This window comes from Meles meles, chromosome 4 (genome assembly GCF_922984935.1).
Source record: "Meles meles chromosome 4, mMelMel3.1 paternal haplotype, whole genome shotgun sequence".
Taxonomy (NCBI): Eukaryota; Metazoa; Chordata; class Mammalia; order Carnivora; family Mustelidae; genus Meles; species Meles meles.
The window spans coordinates 53,839,885-53,865,023 of record NC_060069.1 but is presented as its reverse complement, the minus strand read 5'-3'; the positions used below and the strand labels follow the sequence as shown (position 1 = coordinate 53,865,023).

The 25,139-nt window shown below is 41.2% G+C and overlaps 1 protein-coding gene across 6 annotated transcripts in view; it reads left to right on the top strand.

Annotated features, from left to right (window-relative positions):
- SENP2 (SUMO specific peptidase 2) overlaps nt 1-16,354 on the top strand; it is a 36,712-nt gene extending 20,358 nt beyond the window's left edge. For 5 of the 6 annotated variants that reach the window (XM_046001978.1, XM_046001977.1, XM_046001976.1 and 2 more), the window contains 7 exons: nt 1,336-1,512; nt 2,810-2,941; nt 4,193-4,396; nt 5,433-5,512; nt 9,067-9,151; nt 11,755-11,850; nt 13,398-16,354. In XM_046001978.1, coding sequence (XP_045857934.1) covers nt 1,336-1,512; nt 2,810-2,941; nt 4,193-4,396; nt 5,433-5,512; nt 9,067-9,151; nt 11,755-11,850; nt 13,398-13,460 — 837 coding nt within the window. In that variant the 3' untranslated portion in view covers nt 13,461-16,354. The remainder of the gene's footprint in view (nt 1-1,335; nt 1,513-2,809; nt 2,942-4,192; nt 4,397-5,432; nt 5,513-9,066; nt 9,152-11,754; nt 11,851-13,397) is intronic. The other variant, XM_046001975.1, reaches the window with a different exon arrangement.
- Nucleotides 16,355-25,139: the final 8,785 nt, after the last annotated feature.

The window sequence follows — 25,139 nt, the reverse complement described above, 5'->3', positions numbered from 1 at the left end:
TATCTGTAGTACTTGGCTTCTTTTGGAGAATTTTTAAAAACCATGTGGTTTCTAGGAAAGATATGTTCAGGACCTTTTGAGAGTCAGGAGCTCAGATTTATTTCAGAATTTAGCAATCTTATACTTAACTGGATTTTACATTTTTCGATGTAAGTACTGGAATAAAAAGTGTTCTGTGGTCTCCATAACAATACCTACATTTTAATAATAGCAGAGTGTTTTGCTAAATAGTCTGTATCCAAAAGAAATACATTTCTAAATTAAAGGCAAACTTGAGGTTTTAGATTATTTCACATTTTAGATACATAGAAATACCAAAATTTAGGGTGCTGCTTTATGTGAAGTACCTCTTCAATCAGATTTTTCTTCTCCCATTAGACTGCTGTGTAGGTTGAGTGTAGGTCTCCGAACATCCCAGTCATTTGGAGTGAAACCTTTTATGTAGAGTTACTGTTTTTCACCTGTGGAACACCAGCTGCAAAAGGGGGGAAATTATGGCTGAGAGAGCACGGAGAGGGAGTATATTTGGAACCTGGCTAAAGACTACCTGGTGCTTCTCTCTGTGCCGAACCTAAAGACTCTGCTGTCTGGGGCCAGCAGCTGCTGGTTTCCTAGGACCAGGATCCCTGGCCGTGAACTAGAGAGAAGAGTACTGGCTCGGCCCTGGAGACAAGTGTGGTTCTCGTCTGAAGCTCTCTTGCTAACTCAGTTTCTTAATTTTAAAATTTGGGCTACTAGATGTCTTAAAAGTCACTATTTAAGGTCACATAGGGTCATAATAAGGAAGAATATTGTCAGAGTTTCTGGAATGCTGGCAGAGTTCTATTTGCTGACCTGAATGGTGCTTATATAGGTGTTCATTTTATAAAGATCAGGTGGTACGTAAATGTTTGTACATTTTTCTGTAGTAAATAATACCTTTAAGAAAATGAAATGGATCACGTTTACTTATTATAAGGATAGTAGTACTTTGTTCCCAGTGATGGGATTATGGGTCATAGGTTTTGCTTTTTAAAAACACTTCAAAATGTCTTATAACCATCTTAGTTTTCATTGGCCTGAGAGAACTGAAAATACTTTTCTTGCTGTCTACAGGGAGAGTGATGAGTGTTCTGTTTCATGGTTTATAATTGAGGTATCCTGTGAGCCTTAGGTCTTGAGCATTTTTTTGTTCTTCTTGCAGGGACAGGCAGATAGACCAAATCCCCTTCACTTACTTGGGAGATTCGCTAAATCTCTCAGGACAATGGCACTGTTCTATGTTTCATGTGTTATGTGTGTTTATATGTGTAAATATCAAACATGTCAATAGAATATAGACACTTTTTTGATCAGAGGAGGGGACACCAGCTGGAACCTGACCTATCCGAAGAGGTGTCAGCCCGACTCCGCCTGGGCAGTGGGAGCAATGGCTTACTCAGGAGGAAAATGTCAATACTTGAGACAAAAGAAAAACATTGCTCAGGCAAAGAGAGGGATAAAAGGATGGATGATCTTCTTGAACTTACAGAGGTATTGTTTCTTGTGTTGATCAGAGTAAGAGGCATGTTTTTAAATGACTTTAGTTACCAAGAATTGAACACATGTTTTATTTTGAGGAGTTTCTCCAGGATAGGGATGAGTGTATGAGAGAAATCAGGTCCAAGGGCTGTCCAGTCACTGGCTACACTGATCATTAGTGATCTGTGAAGGTGGCCTAAGGGATCAGATTAATGTTCAGCAAATGTGAGTGGACATATTTGTCACATATCTTGGAATTATAATGGGTTCTTTGCAGATTTTTCTTCAAATATTTTGGGTTACATAATATGGGTTTGGCATTAGGAATGAGTTCATTTCATTTTTAAGAAGTGATTCTTATTTACTAAAATGTCCCTTTCATTGATTATTGCATTTGAAAATAGTGAAAACTTACTTGAAACACCAAGGAAATGAAGGTAGTTAAAAATTCTCATTTTAAAAGTGAGCCCGTATCTTGGCTCCTTTTCCAGTGTTGTGTTAGTAGGTGGTAAGCAGTCAGTCCTGTGCAGTGAGAACCCGTTGAGCACTTACTATATATTGGACATGAAAGTGGAGAGATCCATAAAACAGCACAATTGTGAGCAGTGGAGGAAGCAAGATTTAAAATATTTGAATGAAACTCATTTCTGTTGGGTTTATAGATTCATCTCAGTAGCTTAAATATGCATTTATCTGCATAATTCTTCAGAATAATGAAGTTATCTATTCAATGAGGACTCAGTTGGTAGAGCAGAGTTTCTCCCTGTTTGCCTAGTCCCTTCATGTCCAAACTGTATAGTATCATCTCCAAGGGGTTCTAATTCTATTATTTTGATGATTTTAAATAAAAGGTTAATAGGTAAATAAGGAAACATGAAAATACTTAAAGAGTATTGTGAAAGGAGCAAAGGCTGGAAAGTTAGACACCCCAGGTTCCATGCTAGGCTCTTCCTTTTAATAACTGTCTGACTTTGAGACATAACCTAAGTTTTCTGAACTTCCCTGCTTCTATAAAATGGTAATAATACTTTCCCCACAAGCAAGGATTACTGATGTGCTTCAAAGGTCTGGTACCATGTTTGGCTCATAGTGCTCAGTAAAGGATAGTGAGATAATTGAAACTGTACTTTAAATGTAAAATATTATTATCAAATTATTGTTTCCAGAAACTGGTAATTGAACTAACATTTTTATAGCTATTAGTAGAACTGCTTTGTACTGTAGAGATGAAAAGCTTGTTTTAGCCTCAGACTCTTGAAATCTGATTGTGATTCTATTTAAAATACAACCTCTGGACTTTCTAATTCAGGACATGGAAAGGGAAATCAGTAATGCCCTAGGTCATGGCCCACAGGATGAGGTCCTAAGTAGCGCTTTCAAGCTGCGAATCACTCGAGGTGACATCCAGACCTTGAAGAACTATCACTGGCTCAATGATGAAGTAAGTTGTTTTTTTCCCCCCAATTCTATCATTATGCTTAACCATTTGCCATCTATAGCCAGAGTGAGCTCTACATGATTATAAGGGGTTGGGAAAGCAGCTTTTAGTTTCATTTAAAACAGAAACATCTCAAACGTTAAAACGGTGAGCCGTTCTGATTCTTTGCTGCCTTTGATTGGCCATGTTTCCTTCTGCGTCGGTGCTTCATTTCATCCCCCACTTTAGTTACTAGTAGTCTTCAGTGACTTTTTTTTTTTTTTTTACAATTTTATTTATTTGTTTTTAAGTAAGCTCTGTGCCCAACATGGGGTTTGAACTCATGAGCCTGATATCAAGAGTCAGTCGCATGCTTTGCTGACTCTGCCAGCCAGGCACCTCTTCAGTGACATTTTTATAACCTTGGGTGTAGCTGATGAATAGAAAGAAGCAGCAGGTGATACTTAGTTTAGAGGAATTCTTATAAGAGCCTTTTTATTTTTCCAATAGTAAAAGGATAGATTGATCACTATGCATACATGTATCTATAAAATGTGTCTTTTTCTTGGAGTGATAACTGTAAAAATTTACCGAACTGTCATCTTATATCCTTACATAGTTAGCTAGAACTAGCTCTTAGTTCTTGCACGTATTTTAGCTGGTCCTTTCCCGAACTCCCCAAAGTCCCTGCATTTTACCCCTTTGCCTTCCTTCCTATTCCCCACCCCAGACTAATGACATATAAACACATTTTTATAAAACTAGTATTTTTGTTTTACATTGTAAATGTTATATATTTATTATAGAAAATTTGGGAAGTACAGGAAAAGTAAAAGAAAAATACCATTCAGAAGTGCCACCATTCAAAAATAAACAAAATATTAATATTTGGGCGTATTTTCTTCCAGTTAATATTTTTTATATATAGTAAAATTTTTAAATAGTAAAATTCAATTCTAGTTAATATTTCTGCATTTTTTTTCATGTGATGAAGTTATGTACACCTTTTCATTATTGAAGACTTTCTCCTTGAGTTCCTTGGCTCTTTTACTCACATGTTTCAAAAGTACAATTTTACTCCTTAAGTCCTCCCATTTTGCACTCATTGTCTTTTATTTTCCTTACTCTGCTGTGAACAGTCCCTTCATCCCCATCTCTAGTACCTTCCTTTCCTGGAGCTTCTTACCTTCTAATTCATCCTAATTTAGTTAGGTAGAAATTTAGTTTTGGTAATGTACTTGCCATGTTCTGATGCTTACTGCCTTGGTATTACAGGTCATTAATTTTTACATGAATCTTCTGGTGGAAAGAAACAAAAAGCAAGGGTATCCAGCACTTCATGCATTCAGTACTTTTTTCTATCCCAAATTAAAGTCTGGTGGGTACCAGGCAGTGAAAAGATGGACCAAAGGGGTCAATCTCTTTGAACAGGAACTTATTCTGGTGCCTATTCATCGGAAGGTACATTGGAGCCTGGTGGTGAGTTGAGAGGGTTAGTTGTTGGAGTCTGTATAATGGCTGTTTTCTTGAATAAGGAAGGCTGCCCTTTTCTATCCAATGAAAAATCCAGTAGAATGTATAAAGGCATACCCTATAGAGACCCTTCGTGGTTCTTGAGTTGAACAACTTAGAAAGCTATATGGCAGTTAGCTGAATTTAAATTTAAAGAATAGTGTGGGGGCGCCCGGGTGGCTCAGTGGCTAAAGCCTCTGCCTTCAGCTCGGGTCATGGTCCTGGAGTCCTGGGATCGAGCTCCTCATCGGGCTCTCTGCTCAGCAAGGAGCCTGCTTCCTCCTCTCTCTCTGCCTACTTGTGATCTCTGTCTGTCAAATAAATAAATAAAAAATCTAAAAAAAAAAAAAGAATAGTGTGAAAAAATATAAAAAATTAAATTATAATCACACACACACACAAAGCTAGGTGGCATACAGGAAAACAGCAAAGAGTTTTAGTACACATATGAGTTCTTTACTTGATTTCTTTAGTTTTGTTTACAAGATGGTACCGTTTTATTATAGAAAAGTAAAGGTATAAAGGAAAAAAACAAGAACAAAAAAATCTCATCACTTTGAGAAGATGACTAATGTTTTGCTAGTTAAGTTTCTAGGCTTTTCCCTGGGACTGGAAGTATATAATTTTACAGAATGAAGCTCATATCTCATGATATGATATTTTATTAAAAAATGTGTCTTGGGCGCCTGGGTGGCTCAGTGGGTTAAAGCTTCTGCCTTCGGCTCAGGTCATGATCCCGGGGTCCTGGGATCGAGCCCTGCATGGGGCTCTCTGCTCAGCAGGGAGCCTGCTTCCTCCTCCCTCTCTGCCTGCCTCTTTGCCTACTTGTGATCTCTGTCTGTCAAATACATACATAAAATCTTTTAAAAAAAATTTAAAAATGTGTCTTAGAAGTATATTTATGTTAGTACTTATATTGACTTTTTAAAAGATGCTTTTCCTTTTAGAAATAAAATTCTGTTTTGCTTAAGACGTTTCTGGGTGTTGTATTTTTCCGTTACAGGTGATAGACCTAAGAAAAAGGTGTCTTAAATATCTGGATTCTATGGGACAAAAGGGCCACAGGATCTGTGAGATTCTCCTGTAAGTAAATGCTGAACAGCTTTACTGTTGTGTCATTGTGCCCTTGATAGATGAGCTATCTTCTGTTTAATCCAAGGACGCTCTGGTGGCTGGTAGTATAATGTTGAAAGATATTCTCCCAGTTGTTCAGGAATTGACTTGAATTCATCTTCTGGTCAAAAAACTCCCCTAATATCTGATCTTAACTGAGAACTTTTTAGTAGCATCGTTGGAAATAAGTTTGTCATGCATTGTAATGTAAAATATGTCTTATTAGAATCCTGTGATTTGAATTAGGGTTCTTTGGGATTGACACATTCTGAAGTAAAGAGCTCTTAACTAGGGTCTTATTCCTCAAATTCTTTTTTTTTTTCCCATTTTATTTATTTTTTCAGCGTAACAGTATTCATTCTTTTTGCACAACACCCAGTGCTCCATGCAACACGTGCCCTCCCTATTACCCACCACCTGGTTCCCCCAACCTCCCACCCCTGACCCTTCAAAACCCTCAGGTTGTTTTTCAGAGTCCATAGTCTCTTATGGTTCGCCTCCCCTTCCAAATTTTTTTTTTTTAATAAACATATAATGTATTTTTATCCCCAGGGGTACAGGTCTGTGAATTGCCAGGTTTACACACTTCACAGCACTCACGATAGCACTTACCCTCCCCAATGTCCATAGCCCCCTCCCCCTCTCCCAATCCCACCTCCCCCCAGCAACCCCCAGTTTGTTTTGTGAGATTAAGAGTCATTTATATTCCTCGAATTCTTAAACCAGCTCATGTCTCTGCTTTCTGTGATAGTTGGGTTCATCTCAGAACCAAGAGGTAACTTTTAAGTTAAAGTGTATGGCTTGTAGGCAACTGTGTCGAATAGTAATTGCTAGAAACCTGCCTTCAAAGCGTAGCCACTTACTCAGCTGTGTAAAGTGGTGACATGAATTTCACAGTGAGGAAGCAGTTCAGTAAGAGCAGTCTGCTTTGAATTCCTTCTGCTCGCTGGAAGCGAAAGGGGGTTCTCGTTTTTAATTTTAGTAAGGATATTTGAGTAAGTTTATAAGGGTACTTTAGTAAGGAACCTCTTAAGTGAATGACAAGAATATTTGTTTTTAATAACAGTTCAGTTCTTTCTTTTTCAGTATTGTCTTAGTGTAAAAGATCCTTTTTATTTACTATTTATCTTGAATAGAAAGTTTAAAGAGAAGAAAGTTTAAAAAATTATAAGATACACTGAATTGTTTATAAGCAGTTATTTCCTTCTAGTCTTTTCTGTTTAAGATGTATATAAAATGCACACATACATACATGTGCACAGACACATACATATTATCACATATATAGAAATGTTCTCGCTGAAATCATACAGCAGAGTTTTGTGTCCTGATTATAACAGAATACAAAAAAACCGTACTTCTTGCACACCTCACTCTTCGCTTTTTCTTTCTCCCTCTCCCTTCTGTGGGTATCTGAGGCCCACTCCCTTTCCTGATGCTCCTAGTTCAGCTTTTTTTTTTTTTACACCTTTTTTTCCATTATTACCTCCCCCCTCAGAGAAAAATATAATTTCTCCATGACAAGAGAAAATAGTGCTAAGGAATAAGACTTTCGGTCTGATTATATGTTTATTAAAAAAAAAATTGGAAGGGGAGGCAAACCATAAGAGACTATGGACTCTGAAAAACAACCTGAGGGTTTTGAAGGGGCGGGGGGTGGGAGGTTGGGGGAACCAGGTGGTGAGTAATAGGGAGGGCACGTGTTGCATGGAGCACTGGGTGTGGTGCAAAAACAATGAATACTGTTACGCTGAAAAAAAAAAAAAAAAGACTTTCGGTCTGTTGGGTTTAGAAGGCTACAAATCTTTGAAATATCTAAGATTCTTGCCTCCCAAGAGCCAGTTTCCACCTGCACCTCCTTGGGGGCGGGATTGCTCCCACTGAGAGTGCAGTCCAGGCACTGGTTGCCTTTATGGGAAGGTAAGGATGAGAAGGGAGATGCCTGGCTTACATTTGATAACCCTCTGAAGATCTGGATAAACTATACTTAAGTATACATCTCCTAGGAACAAGGAAGTTCCCTTAAGTAATCACAGTGTCATTATCACACTTAAGAAAATTAGCCATCAGAGGCACCTGGGTAGCTCAGTCAATTGAACATGTGACTCTTGCTTTTGGCTCAGGTCATGATCTCGGGGTCGTGGGATTTAGTGCTTAGCCGTTTTGGGCTCTGCGCTTAGCGGGGAGTCTGCTAGAGATTCTTTATTCCTCTCCCTGTCTCTCAAATAAATTAATTAATCTTAAAAAAAGGAATATTAGCAGTCTTTGTAATTTTTGGCTCATGTTCTGATTTCCTCAGGTATGTTTTACAGTTTTTTCCCTAATCCAGGAAGTCCGGTCAGAGTTCACACATGGATATAATATCTCTTTAGTCTAATTTAGAATAGTCATCCTTTTTTCACTTTTCATGGCAAAGGCTTTTTTTTGTTGGGGGGGAATCTAGGCCAGTTGTCTTACTTTATACTTACTTTAATTTTTAATTGAAGTGTAGTTGACATACAGTGTTATACTAGTTTTGGGTATGTAACTTAGTAATTTGACAACTCTAGTTATGCTGTGCTCACAAGTATAGGTACTTTCTGTTTTAGATCGTTTCTTATTTTAACTTCTGGTTTAGTTAACATACAGTGTTATATTAGGTTCAGGTGTACAATGTAGTCAATGCAGAGATTCAGCCATCACAGAGCAGTGTATGTAATCAGTGCACACCACAGTAAGTGTGTTCTTAATCCCCTTTACCGGCTTCACCCACCGCCCCATTTTATATCCATTTTTAAGTGAGAAAAAGCAAATTGTGTAATGAAGTACTTTTTAAAATAAAGATTATGTTTTTAAATTGTGAGGAGGGGAGAACTAGAAGAATACATAGCAAACTTATTAGTAATTACTGCTGGATGGCTATTAGGAGGTCTTGCCTTTTACATTTTACAGGTTTTAATTTTCTAAAGCATGTACTTTTTATTTATTTATTTTTTTAATTTTTATTTATTTGACAGAGAGAGAGAGAGAGCACAAGGAGGCAGAACAGCAGGCAGAGAGAGAGGAGGAAGCAGGCTCCCCGCTGAGCAGAGAGCCCGATGTGGGGCTCGATCCCAGGACCCTGAGACCATGACCTGAGCCGAAGGCAGAGGCTTAACCCACTGAGCCACCCAGGCGCCCCAAGCATGTACTTTTTTAAAAAATATTTTATTTATTTGACAGAGAGAGAATGAGATCACAACTAGGCAGAGAGGCAGGCAGAGAGAGGGGGAAGCAGGCTCCCCGCCGAGCAGAGAGCCCAATGTGGGGCTTGATCCCAGGACCCTGAGATCATGGCCTGAGCCAAAGGCAGAGGCTTAACCCATTGAGCCACCCAGGTGCCTCAGCATGTACATTTTTTGTAAGCAGGAAAAATACTAAAAACCAAAGCAATCACATTTTTTAAAAGGCTAGTGAAGATGGATTGGAGAATAGCCTGCCTGTAATCATAATGGTAAGTCTCCACAGGGATTCATCAATATATTCCTTCTTTGTTGTTTTTTTAGTCAGTATTTACAGGATGAAAGTAAGACCAAAAGAAATATTGATCTGAATCTTTTAGAGTGGACCCACTACAGCATGAAGCCACATGTAAGTGACGATCATTTGTATCTGAAGTGCTTTGTTGTATTTACTGATTGGCGTATCGTGTGGACTTGGCTTCCTCCCTCCCCTCACTCACTCTTAACCCTTAGGCATGCATTCTCTTGAAGTATACGTCTTAAGAATGATCTACTTCTAAATCTTTAGAAATTCATTTCACCAAGATATCTGCTTCTTAGGCTTTATTTCTTGTTTCAATATGCTGGGACACCTGGGTGGCTCAGTTGCTTAAGCATCTGACTCTCTTTTTTTAAGATCTTTAGTGAGGTGCAGTTGACATAAGAAAAGTGCATTGGACAAGTTTACACATAGGTATATACATGTGAAACCATCATCACACATGATAATGGAGATGCCCATCACCCCAGGAGCTTCCTTATGCCCCTTGGGAACCCTTCTCTCCAGTTCCTCCCTGGCCCTGGCCCATGCCTGTGCCACACAACTCATCTGCTTCCTGCCAATTGAACATGCTGTTGCTGTCCACTATTTTAGATTGCCTGTTGGAAAGGCCTGTGATTCACACATCATTATCACTTGCTGTAAACAATGGTTGTTTGCATTTACCTAATTCTTTTACCAGCTTATTGGCTCTGGGTTCATTCTTGCATCTCAGACTTTTCTCGGGAGATCATTTTTTGGAAACATATCCTTTAAAAATTCTTGTAGCCAGTGTCTGTTGGTAGTAAATGTTCTTAGTTTGTGAAAATTTGAAAATATGTCTACTTCACCTTCATAGAGGAGAGATGTTTCTCTAGGTTGTCAGTGTATGTTCACTAACAGCTCTGAAGGTGAGTCCACTGTGTTCTGGTTTCCTTGTTGCTACTGAGACACCTGATGTATAGCTCCCGTTCCTTTGCAGACAATTTGTCCTTTCTTTCTGGATTCTCTTAAGCATCCCGCTCTTGATTTCAGCTCAGGTCATGATCTCAGGGTTGTGAGAACCATCCTGTGTTGAGCTCCACAGTCACAGGGAGTCTGCTTGAGGTTCTCTGTCCCTCTCCTTCTGCCCCTCCTTCTGTATACATGCATGCTCTTTTTGTCTCTCAAATCTTAAAAAAAAAAAAATTGTGGGACACCTGGGTGGCTCAGTCGAGTGTCTGCCTTTGGCTCTGGTTATGATACCAGAGTTCCTGGGATCAAGCCCCCGAATTGGGTTCCATGGTCAGCAGGGAGCCTGCTTCTCCTTCTTCCTCTGCCACTTCCCTGGTTTCTCTCTTTCAGATAAATAAAAGAAAATCTTTAAAAAACAAATTGTAAATAATAACTATATGCTAGCGTGTAGCATTTTCATTAGCAGAAAAGCTAATAAACTGAAGTCAGATGTTTTTCTTGGTTGGTGCTAATGAAGGTTTAAAGTTCTTGTTACTTACTGGGAATTTTGCTTACTTAAGTCTTAAAGGTCCCATGCCACAGGTCCTCAAGACTCAAGTACACTTTTAGTGAATATGCATTGTATTAATATTTGCCAGATTTGAATCTCATTCAGGGTTTGAGAATACATACATTTTTGAGTCCTAGTGGCTTCTTGTAAAAGTAGGCTGCATGAATTCAGTTTTAACCCTCACTGGTGTATAATGGCTCCCCTACCTTTACTCAAAGGATTTTCCTTCCCAAGATGAATAATTAGAAGGTTAAGCTTTGAAATTTCCTGAAGAAAGCATAGATAGAAGGTGTCTGTTAGGATGAATACCATGTTCTGGTATGGGGAACGTAATACAGAAGACAGCTTCTCTGCCTTTGTACGTCAGAATCTGTAGTTCTGTCCACTCTGTGGGAGAAGCTACCTCCCATATGTGTGGCTGTTGTGCATGTTCAAACGATCTTTTCTTTTTTTCCCATACATCTGTATGTAATACATCTGTATTTCTTTGAATAAAAATTGAGCTTTTGTCATCTAGAATGTTTTCCAGCAGGGGATTCAGACTTTTGTTCTTACTGTCTTGTGCTTCTTAGAGCTGACAGCCAAAATGTGGGGCTGGCCAAGATTAGGGCAGCAGAGGCCCGGAGTGTGACTTTAGCTCACGTGGAATGGTTTCTGATGCCTTCAGCACTGCTTGCAGTGAGCTCTACTGCTTTTGCCTCAGTACAGAATTGAGCCATCAAAACAAGATCCTGATTAAAGCTGTTAAGAGGCACTTTTTCTTTTCCCTGCTTGTAGCTATAGGGGTCAAAAGTTGTGCTCTTATTTTCCTGTGTAGAGAAGAGGAGTTAAACCCTGTAGTATTGAAGTAGGTTAGTTTTATTGTAAGCCTGTTTCTGATTGAGCCATATTTAGCCCTTTATAAAGTGCTTCTGAAACCATTCTGACTAGATTTCCTGCTCCTAGTAATAAACCTTCAGTTTGGTTTCTTGGTATGAGAGCCAAGAAATGGTGTTCTCAGTTTGCTTTTCTTTTTCTGTCTGAAAAATATTTTCTGTGGGGGTCATGAACTCCATGTCATGGTGGGGGTTTTTATATCACATGAAGATGGTTTGTGTAGTACCTTTAACATTTCTTTATAATATTGTTTATCCGCTGTAATATTTATGAGAAGCCAAAGGAGTTTGTGTGTGATGACATTGTATCCCCCCCCCTTTTTTTGTAATTTTAGGAGATTCCTCAACAGTTGAATGGGAGTGATTGTGGAATGTTTACTTGTAAATATGCAGATTATATCTCTAGGGACAAACCTATCACATTTACTCAGGTGAGTGACGCCCCCTCCTCACCCAGACTTGTTAGGGAACAAGCTCACCTCTGAGCGTGTTCCCAATGCCTGGTGCACAGTGAGGTCTTAACAGTGGCAGTCGTGCCGCGGTTATCACTGTTGTCACCCTCTGGGTGGCCCTGCTCCTACTGGGGTCAGTGTTTGTCACTGCATCTGCGCTTACGTTGCTCTTCCTCTTTGGTGGCCAGTGAGGCAAATTGTATATCTCTGAACTCCAGTGTTCACTAGCTCCTGAATGTTACTGATGTTTCTGGCCAAAGGAGTTGGCAAGTAAGAGTGTGTGACACCCGGGGAAATCAGGCCTTGTGAGAAGTTAAGCTGCGGGTCTGAACTAGGAACTACAAATGCTGCCTTTCCCTTCCGTGCTGGTTACTTAGGGTTCTTCATGGCTCTCTATTTGAGTGGGAATTGGAGTGTGTTGGGAACTCTTGAGAACTTGTTTGTAATAGTGGATTCTCAGCCTTTTTATAACTGAGGACCAACCCCCTTTAAAATACGTTTTTCTTAACAGATCTCATTTGGATAGATGTCTACCAAACTACTTACTAAGTAGGACTAATGACCCTATTCCAAGCTGGTGAGCAATAGGATAACTAGGGCTCCCATGCTGAATTAATACAATTATAGTCGAAAATAAGGCACTTTTTATTGGTTAGTTTTAGCAGTTTTACTAAGAATAAATGTGTGATTTATTTTTATTTTTATTTTTTTACTCCATGTTTTGAGCTATTTAAAATAACTTACACATCCATGTGTTAAGACTTTTTAGGCCCCTCCAGGTAGGAAATCACTAGTCCATAGTAAAGTGGTGTATCCATCTTACGATGAGACACCAGGGGTAACTCAAAGGTATGAACTTCTGATTTCATCAAAAAGAGAACTAGTTGAGTTACAGGTTATTTTGGATTTGTCTTGTGTGTTGCTGCTGCTTTGAAAATTGGCTCATGTAGTGATTATCATAAAGCAGAATAATATATTGAACAAAGCATGTCATTCTTTGATGCTTCTAAATAACAAGGATTTACTTGCTCTCTGAACCTACTGACATGAGATTTGAAGGGCACAAGTGGCCGTTTGAAGAGAATTGGCAATGTACAACATGTAGTAAAACAAAGAAATTTTTGAATTTTTATTCCTTTAAATAAAGTTCATGTTTTCTCAAAAAAGCAAAATATGTTCATTTTAGAATGTTCTGTAAATATCTGTAAGTAGAAAAGTTTCGTATTATGCTAGCACTTGGGTGTTTCCATTTTGGTCTACGCCTTTGTTATGAAGTAGTTGTGGGATTCTGTTGTATAATTCTGCAACCTGCTTTGATTTTCCTTAACATGTAAAAATGTTTCTGAGACATACAATATAATAACAGTATAACCTCCTTATTTATGGCTTTGTAAGTCTGAACCATGACAGGAAAGAGTGAAGGCTTCTGTAAAGGACATGGTTTCTTCCATGGTTACACCTCGAGGTTGTTGAGGGGGGCCTGTTACTGTGTAGTGAGTGATACATTGTTTGTGGCCTGTCTGCAGCACCAGATGCCTCTCTTCCGGAAGAAGATGGTGTGGGAAATCCTTCATCAGCAGTTGCTGTGAGAATGCCCTGCCCAGTCCCTTGAGCTGCTGGTGGTTCTGTCACGGAGGACGGATGTTTCCATATACCTCATGCATCGTGGGTTCAGAAGTCCCTGCATCACCTCTGTTGTCTCACAGGTACTGAGCTGTCAGGCGTGCGCGCCGGCCTCTCCTGCACCCTGGTCCTGACGTGCCGTGTGGAGGTTCTGCCTGCAACCCCATGTGTGAGCCTGTGCCTGCTCAGAGCCTGGACTGTTCAACCCACACAAGAACAAACGCTAATTAATAACTTTTTTTTATGATTTTTTCCCTGTGAATGTGGGAAATGCAGGATTTATTCTATGATTTGTCTTTTGTGTGTTTGTTCACGTGTGTTCATTCGCTCACTCATTAGCAGACATAATGGGCTGTGGCTGTGTGCTGCTGCTCTTCCAGTTAACCCTGAATTACCTGTTTGAACTATTTATTTTGGAAAGGAGTGTTAATCAAGCTCCACTCCCAGCTGAAGATCAGGAGGGCAATCAGGGAGGTGGGGAGGAAGGAAGTGTTAATGAACTTCTCTAAGGCTGGAGCAGAGACTGCCAACTCGAAGCTGGAGATCTTCTTGTGTTGGAGGCTTGACGATGCCGGGAGAAGCGCTGCGGCCGAGAGCTTCGGCCGCCTTCCAGAGCACGCCTGACACGACAGCACTGGCGTGGGGGCATGGAAAAGTGGAACTGTGGCTCTCCAAGCGTCTTTAGAAGAGTGTCGTGTCATCCTAAAGAGACCGCGCTTTCTGGAAATGAGGTGACTTGGCTACTCTTGAAACTGGATTTGAAGTAACTGTAAACCCGAAATCTTCATTTTCATCCTAGATCTGGTTGAGTATAAACCTCAGAATTGTAAGGGCTGGCCTGGGCCGTTGATTTCAAAAGATACTATTCACTGTAAAAGCTATTTTTCCTCAAAGTTTTTTTTTTCTATATATAAAGCCGAAATTAAGTTTTGTACTCATTAGGGTTTACATTCCCCTCCCCCCCATTCCATCCCCACTGAAATTTGGAAGAAAATTTAGTACTTGGCTCCGAGGCTGCCAGTTATACAATAATCTATTTTGCATATGAAAGTTTGTATTTAACTTTTTTGTTCATTAAAAACTTTACAGTCGTTACGCATTTTTAATTTCAGAAAGTTTAGAGTTGGTCAGAACATATTTTGCAAGATCTAGTGCCTAGTGTTGCTTTTCCGATGTAATAAAGGTTGTCTGGCAGAACCTGAAAAGTATATGCTGAAATGATTTCTAATCCTCTCCGTACCTAAACCTCCCAAACTTGTCCTGGTGCGCAAAAGCATTTTTCATGCCAGAAAAATCGGGCATGTGTTCTCCATGAGTCAACGTGTCTGCCCTCTGGAGGGCATGGCCGCTGGTCCCAGGGGCATGGTATTGTAGCCAGTTTTCCCCAGAGAAGTGTCAGAGTCTTGGTATGGGATCTGGGGCCGGGCAGAAAGTGTTGTGCCTGCTTGATAGGTACTCCAGAGGGCACGTGCTGGATGCTGCTAAAAGGCTGAGCTGGCTCTGCTGAGTCTCCCTCAAGCTTGGCTTCTCAGAACCTTTTCTGGAGGCTGCTGGAGCTGCGCCAGTGAGTGCTGGGATCCAGCAGCTGGTAAGCCAAAAGCCAGAGGTTTACTGGGTCAGCATTATACTGAAAACCTGGTTCCCGCTTGGCTTTTAGAGGTTTCCCCTGAGAATTTAGTACCTCGGTTAATGTGGTAAATCCTGAGGAGTGGCGGTTTGTATTCTGCCCCAGTGAGTGACACTGGGGTTTCGTTCGTGTTAACACGAGCATTTGAGGGGCTGCTCCAGGCAGCTTTCGCTGAGCTGCCCACTACTGTGTACTCTTCAGGAGAGCCCTTAATCATCTCCCAGGACATAACGAAATCGGTGAGAGCAGAGCGCGGCAGAGCAAAGCTAGAGTGGCATCCTGGTTCACCCTGAGTTCCTGAATTTAACAGTTGCTGCAGGCCGTGCTTCTCTAGGCACTGATGTGTCTCTCTCAGTGCTGAGAAACTTGTCAGTAATAGAATTTTTATATTTCAGCAGCTTATGAGAGAAGCAGTCAGGTGATAAAGTCAACAGCTGATCCTACGAGTAGCCAATTATCAACATTAAAGCCAGTGGTAGATACATACTTTTTTTAAATTGCAGGGGTTTGGGGATCTGAAAAAAAGGTTAAATGGACCATTGCTCTTTTTTAGTAGGCAGTCTCTCCTGAAGATTGATAAAGATGAAAAAAAAAACAACAACAACACAAAAACTATTGGTAAGCAAGTATCTTTCTCATGTCTGACCTTATACCAGACCTTATACCAGAGCTGGTATGTGGTGGGAGGGACACAGACCTGGGGCATTTGGAAGATGTTCTGGAGAGCCCTATATTCTACCTCAGTTGCCAAAGACTATTAGAACTTCTGATCTGTTCCTCCTCTGAAATCCTAAGCACAGCTTGAGGAATGCCACATTGAGTGGTGGCTGTTTGCCTGCACTGTAAGGAGTTGGTTGGTGCTGGGAGAGTGTGTCCTTGGAGAGCTATTGAACCTCAAATACAAATAAATCAAGGTTGAGAAATTTAAGTCTGTAATAACTTTAGTATTATAATTAAGCTACATAGTTTAAATTGGCTTTTGTGAACTAATTGGGAACCTGATCTCTCATTTCTTTGAGCAAAAACTCTTTAAGCACCCAATATTCAAACTTTTGGTATTGTTTCTAAGTTAGAGATCTAGCTGGCTGTATTGCTTTGATAACTTCTTTTTCTTCTAATTTACCTAATTTATAAAATGAAGAGTTTGGGTGTATTGAAATAGGTATTGATTTTATCAAATCAGTAGGTGTTGATTTTTATCTTATTTACCAATAAATTCGTGTCTTTAATTCAGTGGCTTTCCAATTTTTTGATTGCAAATTTTTTTGTATTTTTTCTTGTGACCAGCACACATACACATATAATATGATTTTATGTGGACACAAAAGTTTCACAAAAACACTACTTATCCTTGCTAAACTCCGATAGTGTCATTTCTTTTTTTAAAAAAGTGTAGGTTTATACACAATGGAATACTATGCAGCCATCAAAAGAAATGAAATCTTGCCATTTGCGACGACGTGGATGGAACTAGAGCATATCATGCTTAGTGAAATAAGTCAATCGGAGAAGGACAACTTTCATGATCTCCCTGATATGAGGACGTGGAGATGCAACATGGGGGGTTAGGGGGATAGGAGAAGAATAAATGAAACAAGATGGGATTAGGAGGGAGACAAACCATAAATGACTCTTAATCTCACAAAACAAACTGGGGGTTGCTGGGGGGAAGTGGGGTTGGGAGAGGGGGAGGGGGTTATGGACATTGGGGAGGGTATGTGCTATGGTGAGTGCTGTGAAGTGTGTAAACCTGGCGATTCACAGACCTGTACCCCTGGGGATAAAAATACATTATATGTTTATAAAAAAACAAAAAAATTGGAAGGGGAGGCAAACCATAAGAGACTACGGACTCTGAAAAACAACCAGACGGTTTTGAAGGGTCGGGGGTGGGAGGTTGGGGGAACAGGTGGTGGGTAATGGGGAGGGCACGTATTGCATGGAGCACTGGGTGTTGTGCAAAAACAATGAATACTGTTATGCTGAAAAAATAAATTTAAATACTGAAAATAAATAAATAGGTAAATAACAATAAAAAGTGACTTCATACAAGAAAAAAAAAAAGTGTAGGTTTTTTTGACCACTAAGCTGATTTCTCAACCCACTAATCGATAGAAATCCACTTTAAAACGCTCAGCTCCAAATCACCTGACAGCAGGATGCAAATTATGTTTAAAACTATAAAGCTGGAGACCACAAAAATATGGCAAATGTGGGACTGTTCTGAGATGAATCAGTCTCAGTCTAGGAAAATGGGCCAGAAGTTTTCAGACCCTCAATGGAAATATGTGAAGAGTCCTTGTTCTTCAGGTTTGTGCTCTGGCATTTCTAAACTATATTAAGTACAAGTCCTATTACTTCTATGTGGGATGTGAAAGAATGGTCCATGGATGTGTGTGTTCTGTGGCTTTTCCTCCTGGGACGCACAGCAAACATTAGAACAGATTAATGTTGGAACCTCACATTTCTGAAAACTTGGATGTGGAACCCTTCTTTGTGTGTCACTTGTGGAACTGTTGTATGGAACACACTTTGGAAAGTGCCAGAAGTAACATCAAGTTCAGAAGAACATACCTCAAAAATACCCTGGGGAAAAGCTGCCCCCACCGGCTTCAACATGCACGCGGCCTCCTGAGGGCCATGTGACCACACAGTCTGGAGTCACGCCTCCGATTTTCTTTCATTGTATCCCTGTAATAGGTTCTCCGTAGTAGAAAAGTAAAATGCTGATAAATGGTAAAGAATGGGAATTTGCAAACTCCCCATTCAGAGTTAATAACTGAACATTAACATTTTGGTATATATCCTGGCCTTCGGTATATGCCCCTTCTTATATATATAAGTAAGTGTGAATTGTACATGGTCACACATGTATCTTTTTTGTTATTAACAAATCCAGAATCATACTACATATATATGGCTATATAACTCCCTTTCTACTTAGTTTATCTCGAACATATCTTCATGGCACTAAATACTGACATTTAGTGTTGCATAGTGTTCCAGAATATGGCTATAACATAATTTATTATATTTAGTATTGTTGCGCATACCATCTTGCACCATGTTTGGGTCATTCTCTTAGGAGAAATTCTCAAAATTCGCGAGTTAAAGTTAGATATATTAAAAACAAATTGGTGAAAAATCACCTATTGGTATTTTGACTGATTACTTCTGACACAGCATAATATGTATCTCCATTGTTTAAGTATTTTTAATCTTTATTTTTTATTTCTTAAAGATTTTGTCGGAGAGAGAGCAGTGCACAAGCAGGAGGAACGATGGCAGAGGGAGAAGCAGGCTCTCTGCTGAGCAGGGACTTAATCCCAGGGCCCTGGGATCTTGACCTGAGCCAAAGGCAGATGCTTAACTGACTGAGCCCCCCAGGCCTCCCTAAGTATTCTAAAGCAAAGCCTTCATGTGTCATTCTACTAAATATTTAAGAATGTCTCCCTAGTAATACTTAAAAAAAGAATCCTGTCATTTTCACATCTAACAGAATAAGGATTTGCTAATATCATCTAATACTCAGTTCGTATTCAGATTTTCCTGACCATTTAACAAATGTTTTGTTCTATTCCTCTAATCAGGATATAATAGTGGCCTGAATGGTGGCCCCCAAAATGGTAGGTCCACATCCGAATCCTTGCAACCTGTGAATATTACCTTCTGTGACAAAAGTTGACTAACTTAAAAGTCTTGAGAAAAAGAGTTGATCTTGGATTATCTGGGTGGGCTCAAATGCAGTCAGGGGCCATATAAGAGAGACTGAGTTTTTTTTGTTTGTTTGTTTGTGTGTGTGTGTGTGTGTTTTTTTAATATTTTATTTATTTGACAGAGAGAAATCACAACTAGGCAGAGAGGCAGGCAGAGAGAGAGGAGGAAGCAGGCTCCCTGTGGAGCAGAGAGCCCAATGCGGGCCTCGATCCCAGGACCCTGGGATCATGACCTGAGCCGAAGGCAGAGGATTTAACCCACTGAGCCACCCAGGCGCCCCGAGAGACTGAGTTTGAGACAGAAAAGGAGGAGGTGTTAAAATGGGCCTAGGCAAGGTCTATATTTTATACTAATTTTTGTGGGGAAAAAAAAATCTGTATATCTCAAAGTCTGGAAGAAGATACGGAGTGTTAATAATGGTGGTCTGGACAGACTGTTACTTTCTTCTTTATAAACTCATTTTTGGAGTTTAAAAAAAAGGAGGAGGCAGTAAGACCATGGAAACCAAGTCTGAGGTGATGTCACCACAAGCCACGGAAACCTGGAGCCACGAAAGCTGGAGGAGCCTTCGGGGGAACAAGGCCCTGCTGACACCTGGCTTTTGGTCTCCTGGCTCTGGAACTGTGAGAGAATACATTTTTACTTTAATCCATCAGATCTGTGGTAGGTAGTTACAGTGGTCTCTCGAGTCTAATTCAGGTTCCAGATAAGAAACCTTATTTGATGTGTGTGTTACCTTTGATGATTACCAAGCTCTCGAGACTCCGGGGCAGCAGGGGTCTCCCTCCCTAAACTTTTTTTTTTTTTTTCTTTTCAGCATAACAATGTTCATTGTTTTTGCACCACACCCAGTGCTCCGTGCAACACGTGCCCTCCCTATTACCCACCACCTGTTCCCCCAAACTCCCACCCCCGACCCTTCAAAACCCTCATGTTGTTTTTCAGAGTCCATAGTCTCTCATGGTTCGCCTCCCCTTCCAATTTCCCTCCCTAAACTCTTAATTAGAGAAATTGCCTTGTCCTGTGGAATGTCCCACCTTCCAGATTTGGCTTAGAGCTCCTTGGTTGTGCTTAGATATTTCTGCCAGCCCTTGTATTTCATAGAAACTGGTTAAGTGTGATCTAGCGGCTGGACTGGATTCGGGTTGAAGTAGGTGAGGACACTTCATTGCTGTCCCTGTTGTATTGCATCTGGTTGTCCTGCTTAGTGGCACTAAGATCAGTGGTTCAGGCTGTAAGGCTTCCTATCCATCTTTCTCTTCTTGGTTTTAAATTTGATGGCCCATTACTTCATTAAAAGGTACAAATGGTACTTTTCTAATTCTGTCTTTGCTTCTGTGTTCACTGAACTCTTGAATTCTTCTGTTAAAGAAACTTACTAATTGGTTACCCTGAAATGCACTTCATACAGCAAAGAATATATGTTTTGACTCCTTAGCACTCTGTTGGATGTCACATGCCCTATTTTGGGCTGCTGCGTTCTTTTGACAGAATCCCGCAAGTCTGAGGGTGGTAGCTTTCTTGCTTAACTGGTATGCTAAAGGCTCATCTTACCCATCTCCTGCCCCAGACCTGAAACGGCCATTTATGGAAGGATTTCTTGTAGTGAGAAATCGTAGAGCCAGAATTTGAGCAGTGTTAAAGCTGATTACCACTGGGTTATGGGTGCTTCTAGGCCTTTCCAATTGGGGGACTAGAAAATACTTTTTCTTCCAAGGGACGATTTCCAATTCCAAGGTGAGAGCCTACGGATTTTCTGTCTTTTCTCTCTTTCTTCCTCGCTCTTGCTCTTCTTTCAGATTTTATTTATTTGACAGAAAGCAAGCACAAGTGCTGGGAGCAGCCAGAGACGCAGGCTTCTCTCCGGGCAGGGAGCCCGATGCGGGGCTCCATCCCAGGACCCCGAGATCATGACCTGAGCTGAAGTCAAAGTTAATCGACTGGGCCACCCGGGCACCCTGAGTCTAAGGATTTTCTTGACTTTACATTGTAATCTTGAAAACCTTGGTTGCTAACAACATCCACATAATTATTTGTTTTACCCCATAGTATACTTAAAATAATTTCAACATATCCAGCATAACAACTAACAAGGTCACTAAATACATTTTAAGATTTCTTTGCAATTCTTTTTATTTTTAGACCATATCCCACTGGAGATTCATGTGAAAATATTCCCTTAAAATCACTTAATTTTTTTCCCCAGTAATTATGCTTGATATGTGTATCAACTTGATACACAGTTAGACTCATTTGTTCTTGGTGTTTAGGGATTTGCGTTTTACTTCTCTAATTGTATAAAACATAAACATTGGTCCAAGAGCAAAACGATGCACCAAGATACATTAACAGTTTCCTTGCCTCACCCTGTTCTTTCCCTGTGTAGGTAACTTAATAGCTTTTAATTTTCCCTTTTTTGAAAATACAGCTAGGTGTGTAAGTATTCATATTGCATTCCTTTTTTACATTAGTAAAGATACCATGTTAAAAACACTTGTGCCTGATTGTTTGAAAAAACTCAGTTTATTCTAGGGGCACCTGGGTGGCTCAGTCGATTAACTTTGACTTCAGCTCAGGTCATGATCTTGGGGTCCCGGGATCAAGCCCCGTGTTGGGCTCCCCACTCATCGTGGAGTGTCTGCTGGTCCCTTTCCGCCCCTCCGTTTGTGCCCCCTCTCTCTCACACAAATAAATAAAAACCTCAATTTATTCTAGATAAGTAAGTTAGTTCTCATTCTCCCTTTTTTTTTTTTTAAGATTTTATTTATTTATTTGACAGTGATCACAAGTAGGCAGAGAGGCAGGCAGAGAGAGTGAGAGGGAAGCAGGCTCCCTGCTGAGCAGAGAGCCGGATGCGGGCCTCGATCCCAGGACCCTGAGATCATGGCCTGAGCCGAAGGCAGCGGCTTAACCCACTGAGCCACCCAGGCGCCCTCCCTTTCTTTTTATAGCTTCATAATAATCCAGTGTTTCAGGGCACCGTGCTTCACTACCAGTCCCCTCACGGCGGACGTTTAGGCTGTCAGTCCTTTTCTGTTACAGATAACGCTTCAGTGCATGTGCCTTCTGTGTCACTTCGTGTTTGAGAACATACCTTTGGTACAGATTCCTAGAAGTGGAATTGCTGGGTCAGATATGTAGCACATATAATTTGCCAAATGTCCCTCCTTGGAGGGAGCATCGTTGTGTCACCTCAGTCTTACCTGCAAAGCCTAAAATATTTACACTGTTTGCGGAAAAGGGTGTCATCCCCCTCATGGCAATCCTTAAGGTCTGGCCAGCACCGAGTCCCTGCGGGAGCTAGTGTAGACAGTTTTCAATGGGCAGGGCTAGGTGTGGCTCCAACCTCGTGCTTAGTCACATGTCCACGTAGTTCCACAAGAGAAGGGAGACCAGGAGACAAGGGTCTGGTGCCTGGGAAGAGGGGACCATGGATTTTTGTTCTGCAGCTAGCACTCCGGCACAGTGCTCAATTTTGTCCCAATTATGACACTTTTGGTTTTCCCCCTACTTTTCCTGTATACACTTCACACATTTGTGGTCTTTGTTAATATGTGTTTTGGGATTTTATCATTGCCATGTTTTGCTTCCTCTTCTAGGGTAATTTTGATATTTAAATTCAGTTTTAAATTTAGTTGTAATTATAGATTTACAACAATTTGAACTTTTCAGTTTGGTTTCAATGCTTTTTTTTTTTTTTTTAACATGAGTTTCATTCGGCTTTAGTTGTTAGTTAGAAACATTTTCACATACTTATTTTTAAAGACATAGGAATTCTCTTATCTGAATCCCTGCAAATAGAATCTTTCTGAAGTTTCCACACCTGAAAGATGACTGGTATTGAAATTCTCAAGTCATGGCCCTTTCTCTTCTTACAACTTGCTTTCTGGCAGTCTTGTGGTGGAGCAGAGATAGCTGAAACTAGCTTGATTTTTGCTTATTTTGCTTTGTAAATAATTTTTTTGTTCTGTATCCTATTAGAACTTCAGTTCTATCCAAAAGTATGCCAGAATCTACTTAGGTCTGAATCTCTTTGTTTGGTCGCATTAAGATACTGCCTTGTTGCTGTAACAAAGGACATAAAATAACGGTTTCTTTAAAAGGATAGCTTTCTCTCTCAGGTACCAGTGTGAGTCAGAGCAGTCCGATGTGGCCTTATCCTCGATGGTGTCGGGAGCTTTCCTTAACATTTGGCTTCAGGGTTGCGTTAAAGATGGCTGTTATAGCTCCATCGCTGCTCTCCCCAACCCCACATCGGCCTTCCCTCCAGGGGGAAGGCGGAAGTGGTGGGTGACCCCGCAGATGGCAAGTATGTGTGTTTCTATCTTTCAAAAAAGGGCTTCTGTGAAACTAGACCAGGCCAGGCACTGAAGTTTTCCCTTTCCAGTTCCGTATCACTTAATGCCAGTCTCCCTTGCTTTTTGGGTGTTCAGTTGTTTTGTCTGGTTTTGGTGCTCTTAAGTTTTCCTCTTTGATACGGAATGAGAAAACATAAGAAGAAATACTGAAGGCTGCTAACCGGCAGCTATTTTTGACTTGGAGGGACTTTGTTGTATTTAAACGTTTATTTTACAAATAGGGAGACAGGTCTCCAAGGCCATACTGCTCCCGTACAGACGAGCAGGGAGAATACTTCTGGGCCCGGGCTTGCTTTTATGTTCCTGATGAGGACGTGAGACCCCAGTAAAGAAAAGGGAGCTATGGTACCAGATAGAGTCCCAGTCCATCCCTGCCTTCAGGCCTGCCCTGGGGCAGTGCATATGGAAGAAGTCTGAAATTTCCATTCATCAGCTCCTTAAGGGGAACGTAGTGAGGAAATAAAAGGCAGCAGCAACAGCTGACTGTAAACACCCGGGGAATTTGCTAGCAGTGTTCTTAGACATCTGTGGAAGCAGGCCAAAGCAACCTCATCCTTTTCTAGAGCTCCATGTTGGATGGAAAAATAACATCTAGAAGTCTAATTAGAGGGAAAATATACCAGGACAGAAAGGATGTTTGTAGCTATTCACCAAGTTTAGGGAGAGCATTACCTTCAAAAGCACTAGGGGTCATGGGTTTTCAAGGGGCTCTGTCCAAGGGAACAGGGAGGGGCTTTTTGATTGCAGGCTCAAGAATAAAACCTTTCTTGTTGACCTAAGGCCCCATTTAACAACTGTCCTTTATTTGCATAAAATCACGTAAGTAGGACTTTCTGGAATGTCAGGATGTCCTCTCAAGACAGGAAGTCGGGGATTCACAGAAGGACGGATACAAAGTGGGAGTCGTCTGAGCCCAGGCTGATGCGGTGAGTGCTCCCTCGGAGTCCGGTGCAGGGGTGAGGCTGTTCTGGCTTAGTTAGGTGAGGCAGGATTTCATCCAGCACTTGGGTTCTCAGAAAATGGGGGTGAACATCTTTGCTTAGGAAGCAGCCAACGGTCTCCTTCCTGTCTTCTGCCTCTCCGTGTGGCCTCCCCTTCATTTCTGCAACCCTAGGAAAACTTCTGGGTGTTCAGTACCACGGCAGGCCAGGCCATCATCAGCACTTCCTTTCCTTTCTCTCCCATGTTCAGAGACAACAACTTGGCAACGGGGCAGTTTAGGACCTGGAAGGAAACCTCGGATTCTGCCAGCTAGAACAAAGGCCAAGGAATGAAACGGGGGCAGCAGAACTAAGAGCGCATTTTTGGAGGGTCCTGTGTCTTCTTGCTCTCACAGAGATCGCTCCATCCTGACAGACTGGTTACCAAGCCCTTGGGCCTGTATTTAAAGCTCTGCCTTTAACGGTGTGCTGTTTCTCTGTTCATCTGACAGGGACACCTCTGGCCAGGGCACAGCTCTCAGACGTAACCCTGGTTGCCAGGAATCCTGTGGCTTCTCTCTGACAGCAGCCTGTGGTTTGTTTGTCCCTGAGAGGGCAGCGGGTTTGAGTCCTAAAGGGGACAGGAGGAAGGGTGGAGCCAGAGGGTCCAGGACTTGTAAGGGCCACAGGAATGGAGTCTGTTCCTGCCCTTAGTCATGCCAGGCACAGCAGGGAGAGGACAGCGGGCGGCCACGTGCAGAAACACTAGACGTACAAAGAGCGTCTCAGAAATCAGAGTAAGGAGAAAATCAGGAATAGGGATGGACATGGGTGAGGAACACACTTTAAGTGACTGAGGAGCCCTCAGAGCTCGTTAGAAGGGGAATGAGGCTCCTCGGCAACTCCATCAGCCCCCCTCCGTCTGTCGTTTCTGTGCTATGAACAGTCACCCCAAAAGGCCTGGCTGGCCACTGCTGGCAGTCTACTGTCACCTCTCTGTTCCAAAGACTACTTGGACTTGGA